Genomic DNA, 10,061 nt, shown 5'->3' with positions numbered 1-10,061 from the left:
TATATATACTGTAAACACGATGATATAAACGATTTCTACTTTTTCCTCTCTCTCTCTCTTTTTCTTTATCAATTGGATAGATTCTTTTGGTTTCTGATTTTCTCAACGGAGGTAAACAAACACAATGGCATAAGACGCAATCCAAGACATTGTAAAACTAGTCTTCGATTAAACATTTTATGCTTTCGCCTGCATTTGTCATGTATATGTAGCCAACGAAATCTGGTACGGCAGTTAAACACTACTATGGGTGTTCCTGCAATTTTAGTGCATTAATGTATCATTTATATGTAACTTAATTGTAACTATACACATAATTCTTTTAAAATTCCCAGTTGAAATACATAATTTGTAGCGACTGGAGGAAGGACATAAAATCATGTCGAAAAATTATTTTCGCCCTCTGTGAATTGAACTTGCAAGTATCTTGACAAATGATAGCTATAGCAAAAAGCCCTCCTAAAACATCTTTAGCATCTCCCCCCTCTTTTTAATAACATTTACTACCCAGGCGAGTGGGAATAAATGCCAGGTGCTTGTAAGTGTTTGAGTGATCGTTTTCGCCCAGTCCTCTCAGCAACCTCAGCGCCAGGCTGCTATGTCTTGAGTTTTTTCCAGGGCTGATAATGTCCATTTCGGTCTAGCGACCATTATAAATAATACCAACCGATGCTTCCGGGGACCCCTTACTTTCAGCTTTCAGAGAGGACAGCAACAAAGTTCAAGGCACAGTGCCGGTTTTTCAGGTTTTTAATGTTGCCCAAATACGTTTGTTTGTAACTGGAGAAAGCCCTCTGGATGGCCTCTGTGTCGGAGGCAAAAACACCGATATGTCCGCAAAACATCACAGTCCATGTTGTCCATGTTTCTTTTTTCTTTTAGTAACTCTTTGTTGTCGAGGATTTGCATATTTCACCAGATCGTTTGTTCAGTTCTGTTATAGATTATTTTCATTGCACATAAAGCTGAATACAACTTTAAATAAATAATTATATATATATATATATATATTATATAAATTTTCATTTTATTTTTTTATTTTTATGATTTCACACAGTGTAAGAAGCTTAGCATGGTGCTCTAGTGTCAACAATTAATACCTAAAACACATCTAGGCCAATGATTTGTAACATCTTTATTTTAAAAACAAGAGTAATGATAACTTTGAACATTCATTTATTTATTGATTTACATTCTGTGAAGGAACAATGACCAAGAGAAAAACAATGATTTGGAGAGAGAAAAAAATAATAAATTAGTACAAATTCAATAACAATAACATGCAAAAGAAAAAAACAATGATTTGATCAAATGTATTGCTGGACTGCATGCATTGTTTGTTATTATGTGTGAAAGAGAGAAACAGAGAGGGGGAAAGAGAGAGAGAGCATCTGCAGACTGCGTTGTGGGAACATGCTATTCATGTCATGGTGTCTTTCAGTGCAGTAAGATGGATTTACCTCGCGCCCTTCTTATTATGTGCCTCTTATAACCTTTTAGGTCAGCTTCCAAGGGGCCATTGGAAAGAGACCGTCACGTGACATCTCGTGCCAATGTTCTTCCAGAAGGTCGTCAGGACCCTGGTAGCCGGTAACTCGACTTTTGGAAATGCAGAAAACGACCTACTACGACAACTCAACACTTTTTGGAGGTTATTCGTACCAGGGGGCAAACGGTTTTGGCTATGATGCCCCGGCACCAGCCTTCCAGAGCTCAGCGCATCTTGAGGGTGACTACCAAAGCTCTGCATGCTCCCTACAGTCGCTCGGCACCAGTGCACCCCCACAGCCTCAGCATGGCAAGACGAAAGAGCTTAACGGCAGCTGCATGCGGCCCAGCCTGCCACCTGAACACCACCCAACCCCCCAGGTTTCCCCACCTCAGAACCCTATAAATGTTGCTGCATCTAATGCTACCCAGCAGCCAGGTGGTAGCAGCAATGGTGGTGGGGCTGGCAGTGGGGGAACAGCCAAACCATCATCCAAGTCATCCTCTCTAGCCCCAAACCCAGCCCTCACCAAGCAAATCTTTCCTTGGATGAAGGAGTCACGTCAGAACACCAAGCAAAAAAACAGCTCCCCCAATGCAAGCTCTGTTAACGGTGTGTTTGCCAAACCCTCTTCTCTTCTCTTCTCTTCTCTTCTCTTCTCTTCTCTTCTCTTCTCTTCTCTTCTCTTCTCTTCACTTGCTGCCCTGCTTGACTGAGACAAATGTTGCCCAACACTCATTAACTTTAAATTATATTTTTGATTGGATATTTCACAGAGGATAGACTAGTCAATTTCAATGTATTGTACAGTTAAAAAACGTTTCACAATAGATATGATAACATCATTATACATCCTGAATGTTTCAAACCATCAAAGAGGCAGAAGATAAGAGTAAACACAGATTCATATTTTGATTTTAGATAAGAGCAATGCCACATCACTTGTCATACATGGTTATTGTGTCCAGATAACAAAAGATTTTTCCTACAAGCCTCTGAATTTGTACATAAAGTCTTCTATCTTCTTTATCCACACTGTAAACTATTAAAAGACAAACCATGTTGAGAAGACACCGTTGCCTAGTGCACAGTGTGATTCTGGCCCTGGGCTTTAGTTGTAATGTGATTTACATACACAAGGTCAATGTTAGGGCATGCGTCTCTTAATAAATGCCAAAGTTATGAAGTGTTGACAACCAATATCAGGGGGATAAGTTTTTCATGGCCGGCTTTATTAGTGGCAACGATGCTTTCAATTTCCGTGTGGAGTAATTATGTTTTATTTCATTCTCACCCCAGCGGAGAGCAGCGGTGGTGAGAAAAGCCCTCCGGGTTCTGCAGCTTCAAAGAGAGCACGCACGGCTTACACCAGCGCACAGCTGGTGGAGCTCGAGAAGGAGTTTCACTTCAACCGATACCTGTGCCGGCCACGGCGTGTGGAGATGGCCAATCTGCTCAACCTTAGTGAGCGGCAGATCAAGATTTGGTTCCAGAACAGGCGGATGAAGTACAAAAAAGATCAAAAGTCAAAAGGCATGGGCTCATCTTCAGGTGGGCCATCCCCCACAGGAAGTCCCCCCCTTCCGATGCAGTCTTCAGCTAGTTTCATGAACTCCATGCATTCGATGGGCAGTTATGATGCTCCATCCCCGCCATCTTTCAACAAGCCCCATCAAAATGCATATGCCATGTCAACAGCCTATCAGAACCCAATGAAGGGTTGCCCACCACAACAAAAGTATGGAAACACTGCTCCGGATTATGATCCACATGGGCTACAGAGTAACAGTGGCACCTATGGGACACCAAACATGCAGGGTAGCCCTGTGTATGTAGGAGGCAGCTATGTTGATGCCATGCCTGCCACTGGGCCATCTATGTATGGCCTCAATCACCTACCACACCACCAGTCGGCTAGCATGGACTACAATGGAGCCACACAGATGTCTGCGAACCAGCACCATGGACCGTGTGACCCACATCCGACATACACGGATCTGTCTGCGCACCATCCTTCTCAGGGTAGAATCCAAGAAGCACCCAAGTTGACTCATCTGTAGCAGGTTTGGACATAAAAAAAAAAGAAAGAAAAATTAAAGGAAGACAAACAAAACCGACTAACCCATGGGGCGATGCAATGGGGTTGAATAAGATGATCCAGTGGTTTCTTGCCATAACTAGAAGACCAATTTTTGTCAATGTTGTCCTTTCTTTCATATGTGAACCTACCAATTTTACACGAATTTAGAATCCATAGGTCTAAATACCCCTTTAAAGTGAAAAACTTCATGATACTTGCATAAAAATGGCTAGTTTATGCCAAGGAATAGATTTTCTAGCTGTATGACCTCATTACATCATTGTAAACGTTTTTGTATTTCTTCAGCATTGTTGCTGCATTTTTCACACTTAGGTCCTTTAAAGGCCGGTACGGTATAGCCTACATTTAAAGTTACTGCAGGTGCAAGAAAACCACTGGATTGTTTTCGTCCACTACCCTTATTTTACATACCTCTTTTTAAATGTCTAACTAAACAGTCAGTCTCCTATGAACTTGTTCGCCAAACAACAGCAAACTGTGCCTTGTCTTTAGCAAGACACAGTGATCAAGATATTCACCTCTTTATCTGTTTTAAAGGGTTCAATTCAGTTCAAAATATGCTCACGACCCCTATTATTTATAAGTACGTATAAATTTGTAATGGCTTTGAAACAGGGTAAAAAATATAAAAAATAGTTGAGAATTCTAGTAAATTCAATCCCCTCCCCCTCCCTCTCCCTCTCCTCCTCCTCATACTCTTTTCCCAGTTCTCTATCCTTCCCAAGCTTTGGGTTCGCCTACAATAGTCTAAACTAATACGGAAGGCCCATATTTTATCATGTCTTGACTTAACGTGGAAACAGGGTATATCTGAACAAAAATGCATGTCCGGGAAACCGAGCTACGGCGCAGTTTACGCCTAATACGCTCTCGTCTGGGCATCATTGTTGCACTTAGTTTACATTTAATGGGTGAGGAAGAAAAGTAAATCTTATTTTGAATCGGAAGGCCTTCAATCAGCGTCTTTCGCTAAGTGTGTTCAAGTGAACATTCATAAATATATATTTATTTGTTATAGCCAGTTTAAATACTTTCTTTTTTGTATTATTTATCCCCATGTATTTATATCGATAAAATGTACTTTTTTTAGTATCTACCTGTTATAAAAAGACGTTGTGTTCTTGTCATTGTAACAAATTAATTTTTAGTTCTTGTATTTTAGAGATATGTAGGTTTATGTTACCCTTGTATAAATAATGTCTTGACTTGTACAGGGGGCGCAAGAACGGAATCAAACCGTTCCTGCATAGTCGAGAATTAGCGAATATAGCGAAACATTTTGAGAACTTAATTTGTCCTTTGTAACTACTTTTATTTCCTTGTTAAGAGTTGGTTGTTGAACAATTCTTTAATAAAATGTTATGTTATTCATTTTCACTCTAGAGATTCATGAGTTTACCGAGGTTGTGGGGGTGGGGCATGGCTGAGCCTGCAATGGTCACATGGTGCGAGTCCAATAGAATTGCTGAACACCATTTACTGTTTATAAGATTAAAATATATGATTACAAATAATTCCAAGAATAAAGCGGAAAGTAAAATATGACATATACATATTTTTGTTAGATCTCGATAGATATGGTTTCAGATTTGGTTATGAGCAACTCTAAACGAATGATTTATAAACAACAGAGAAGTTACATGTGGACCCGTGTTTATTCATAACAACAATAATAACAACATCATATCAAATTGTAAGAAAAAAAACAACAAAAAACAAAAACGATACAACTAATTTTCCATTCTATACAAAACAGTTTGCAATTACGGTCTCAGTAGCATATGTGAATCTTGTATCGAATTAAACATTACAATCTGTTAACATATATACTGCCTTGATGTTTCTAAATAGCCCATGCAAAAACACTAGCGTTATCATCACAGAGAGACCTCACTAAGCAAGCTTGCTTATTGCTGTACAAACAAAATACAGTGAAAAATCTCATCATATCCGGATGCAGTGTACAAACATGAGGTATCACACAGTCTAATGTTGTAACAATGTTTCATGCATTCCTGGAAGCCTTACTTTTAGATATTAGATACATTATTAGATAGATAGATAGATAGATAGATAGATAGATAGATAGATAGATAGATAGATAGATCTTAAAAAATAATTAAAACCGCTGTCCTCGGATAATACACATCCCTTTGTTATGTCCCAGAACATCATCATTATTATTTTCTAGTGAAAAACATCCAGATGCAAAAATAAAAATAAAATCACTTGTTCATCAATTGTTCATGTAAGCACTGTGCGAAATATAAACACATAAAAACACTCAAACAAGAAATAAAAAGAGAGATTATCATTGCGTCCATGTCTCTCGCAGTCAACTCTGTTCTGAAGTAGAGAAGGGCCTTGCAGATTGACCTTTTCCCGAAGTGCCCACGGCCTACAGCGTGCTTTGTATTTGCCTTATAATGCCAAGACACCCACACATGGTTATAGCTGTTTCCACATTCTTTTAGGCAAAAAAAAAAAAAAAAAAAAAAAGACAAAACGGAGCTCGTGTTTTACAAATCCGAACTAATGTTGTGAAGTTTATTACAGCGTGCCAGCTGCAACACAGTTTAGTGTTAACCTCTGTTGTGCATAATCCTATCAATACGACGCGCCAATAGAATGTATCCATTGCTGTAAAACTTAATTCTGGAAAAATCCACAAATCTGCAGAATAATGGGGGTTTTCTTTGTTGTGATCTTGAAGGAAAAAAGACGAATTCTTGAGGGTGGCTGCTGTCAAGCGCTTTGCCGGCGAAAAGATTGATCACCCTTGCTGCCTCTCCACTCCTGCTCTAAAAATATCTACCCCCTTTTCCTATTCGTTTTCAACTTTGACGCAACCAATTTAGTCCAGTTTTTCATCAACTAAAATTATATTCTTGGTTACTTCGTCCAATCAGCAAAAGATATGCATTTATAAATGAACACACGGAATTGGTGAGAATTTCCATTCGTAAACGTGACCTCACAAGTCACGATTAACTTTGGCTATTCATACATTTTTAACAAACTAAGCGTTTCTCTCTCTCTCTCTCTCTCTCTCTCTCTCTCTCTCTCTCTCTCTCTCTCTCACTCACACACACACACACACACACACAAGCGCGCGTACACACACACAACTCTTATTCGTACTGTTTAAATTCATCTATAGCCTTGTTAAGCTTGAAAATAAGTAAAATATTCGTCCAAATAGAATAATTGTCTAACCTGAATTTTACTGCAAATATTCGTGCGTTAAGGTCCTGTGGTTTCAGAAATCCTTCAGAGGCTGAGTAACAATCTAATTCAAGGTAAACCCCTCAAAAAAAAAAAAAAAATAAAATAAAAAAAAAAAAAAAAAAAAACTTTGCCAGATAGGAGATTCCCATCCATTACCGCACAAATATGGCAGACAATCTTTCTATCACTCTTGCACATCCTTATTTATGCACTTGATAAAAAGAACATTTCAATAGCTACATCTCTTGTCTGTTACTCTTGTCAAAACTTTAAAGATTAATGACTCTTGATTGTAAATACGCAAGAAAGCATATTGTGGATGTGCTTATTAACTAGGCCTGTGGATTACATCACTGCATTTGGATGGTTATTGTCTAGCATCAGAGGCCCTCTCTTTACCTCTCAAGACAAACAGGACAGTCTGAGCACAAGGACCTCAGGAGTTTTTTTATTTTTATTATTATTATTATTTCATACAAGACATGAATTATAATAACTGTTGTACCTTATTTTTTATGAATTCAGACAAATATTGCTTTCTTTTGCCACCAGGCCACGAATTTCGATTGGCTGAGATGAGTCATGTGACCAGGAATTGGCTGCAATTTCACCCATAGTCTTCAGTTTAGTAGACCCCGGTCCCCATACGCTAGTAATATCACCAATATACACAATTATTAAAGCCCGCAAATGCAGTCATAGCAGGAACGCAAAATAAATTCTAGCGTTTTGGATGTTATTTTTTGCGTATGTTGGTGTCGCTGGACGCCCTTCTTGCCCAGGCGAAGCGATGAATTTTGAATTTGAGAGGGAGATTGGGTTCATCAACAGCCAGCCTTCCCTTGCAGAGTGCCTGACGTCTTTCCCCGCTGTCCTGGAGTCATTTCAAACTTCATCAATCAAGGACTCGACAGCAATTCCACCTCCTTTCGAGCACACCATCCCTAGTCTGAGTCCCTGCACAGGCAACCAGGCGCGACCGAGGAGCCAAAAGCGAATTGTCTCCAATGGCCTCCAGCTCCGGACACAAACAGCACCGACGACGCTGCACCAGCAAGGCCCGGCCCCGCTGTCGGGCAGCGCACCCCTGGCCCATGAGTTTCCATGGATGAAAGAGAAAAAGTCCTCGAAGAAGTGCCCCAAGACCGCAGCCCCTGCAGCAGCAGCCTCTCCCTCTCATGCATCCTCCGGTTACACAACCGCGGGACTGGAGTCCCCGACGGGTACGTTTATCAAAGCAGAGAACATGTTTTCTCTACATTTCTTCATTTTCGACATTTTCCGTTGAATGGCTCATGAACCGAATAGATGTCAATAGTCTTTAGCTAGAACTAAAATTCGTTTACACTTATTGACTGCTATTGGGAACAGATTTAATATGATGTGATTTTTCATGCTTCGAGATTTCTACGCAATTATTATTGTCCAGCCGCAATTATGTTCTTTGTCCAGTTTATGAGTGATATACAAGGAGCATAGCCTGATTGACATGGACTAGTATTTCATTTCTCGTCAGCTTTGTCTATTTAGGAATACTTGTATGATTTCATCTCATATCTACATTTCAAGGACCATTAAGGGTGCATGAATGGTGTGTATAATCCGTACTATTTTATTTTATTTTATTTTATTATTATTATTATTATTATTATTATTTTAAACATCCCATTTCTATAATATCTTTAGAACATAACAGACACCCCATTTCTTGGCATATATACAAAACTGTACACACTCTGAGAGATTAAGTTGCTGAATTTCTTGATCTGGTATAACGATTTAATTGCATTTTATGTCAGCTGAGACTCAATATTTATACTCAACCATGCCTCATGGCTTTAGGTAGCCATTTTGGATATCAGTATAGCCTATATTGTGGAAGCTGTGGACCAAAAGAAAAGAAGGAGCTTGCTGAAATAACGCATGTACATCAAGACATGCCTAACCACTGCTTTCATTGTGACTATGACATAGCTTAACAACAGGGCTTCTATACACTGGTATTTTATTGTTGTCTGGACAAGTTCTCACATGAAGTTCGATGACTTCGCCTTTTATATGGGACTTATGCGTGTTGTTTTGATTCTTGCAGAAGCTCAAGGTGGACTGGATAATGGTAGCGGTTCACGAAGGCTGAGGACCGCATACACCAACACGCAGCTACTTGAACTGGAGAAGGAGTTCCACTTTAATAAATACCTCTGTCGGCCCCGACGCGTTGAAATTGCAGCGCTTTTGGATCTAACCGAGCGCCAAGTCAAAGTATGGTTTCAAAACCGACGCATGAAGCACAAACGGCAAACTACGCACCACCGGGATGGGCAAGAAGGCGAGCCCAGCGGTTTCGAGCCCGTTGAAGGAACCGACGCTGCTTCACCTTACTCGAGCCAATCTTTGGATATATCTGGTTCTGGCTCTGGTTCGACAGCAGCTTCCGAGAGTGATACATGTCAAACAACTGCCTCCTACACGAACACTGCGGACAAAAGCCAGCCCACGCCTGAGGAGGGCCAGGCGAACCTGCCGGAGCCTACATCTGTTCCTGACACAGCGGTTCACTCCCCCCCGTATCCAACGCCTACTGCAGATAACCCCACCACAATGGGTGAGGGCCGTGCAGCTGGGCCGGAGCATTCGTTCACAGAGCCGCAGGATGCCAACTCTCTTCCCGATTTGAATTTCTTTTCGACGGACTCCTGCTTACAAATTTCGGACGCTTTATCGCCGAGTTTGCAGAGCTCACTGGACAGTCCCGTTGACTTCTCAGAGGAAGATTTTGACTTGTTTACGAGCACCCTTTGTACAATAGATTTGCAGCATTTACAGTTCTGAACGACAGTAATGATATCAAAAAGCATACAAGAACAATCGAACTCAAATTTACAACAATGTCATACATGCTTCTCAAACGCAACATTCCTAAATTAAGACAGAAAAAAAAAAAAAAAAAAAAACAGAGTGAAGTTTCAGGTATTTTATTGCCTTTTGATTCTTGGATTTTAGTCGACTAACAGCTGAATGGTTGCGGACTTTTACAGTGAAACTCAATCATTGGAATCTCAGGAATTGTGCAGACATAAGGGTAGTTGAACTGCTTTTAGGAATTCTCTCAAGACGGGCGTTGTCCCAGTTGAATAATTTACGAACTAGTTTATTTATTGAGATTCTTTAATAGTAAATTTTAAATTTATTTATTGTACGTTATTTTCATAGTTGAAATAATAAAATGAAAAATAAAAAACA

The 10,061-nt window shown here is 39.9% G+C and overlaps 1 protein-coding gene across 5 annotated transcripts; it reads left to right on the top strand.

Moving 5' to 3' along the window:
- The first annotated feature begins 1,559 nt into the window (after positions 1–1,559).
- On the top strand, positions 1,560–10,061 carry LOC127451405 (homeobox protein Hox-B3a-like). Of its 5 annotated transcripts, none has more exons than XM_051716099.1 (3): positions 1,570–2,101; positions 2,789–3,552; positions 8,911–9,048. In XM_051716099.1, the coding sequence occupies exons 1-2, from the start codon at positions 1,609–1,611 to the stop codon at positions 3,547–3,549; spliced, it is 1,254 nt and encodes a 417-aa protein (XP_051572059.1). In that variant the 5' UTR covers positions 1,570–1,608; the 3' UTR covers positions 3,550–3,552; positions 8,911–9,048. The 5 variants fall into 5 exon arrangements, with proteins under 5 accessions (XP_051572062.1, XP_051572059.1, XP_051572061.1 ...); XM_051716101.1 differs by lacking the exon at positions 8,911–9,048 and adding an exon at positions 7,667–7,774; XM_051716100.1 differs by lacking the exon at positions 8,911–9,048 and adding an exon at positions 7,371–7,552.

Source organism: Myxocyprinus asiaticus, chromosome 14, assembly GCF_019703515.2.
Source record: "Myxocyprinus asiaticus isolate MX2 ecotype Aquarium Trade chromosome 14, UBuf_Myxa_2, whole genome shotgun sequence".
Classification (NCBI taxonomy): domain Eukaryota; kingdom Metazoa; phylum Chordata; class Actinopteri; order Cypriniformes; family Catostomidae; genus Myxocyprinus; species Myxocyprinus asiaticus.
The sequence above is the reverse complement of the archived record's forward strand: the minus strand, read 5'-3'. Positions and strand labels throughout refer to the sequence as shown.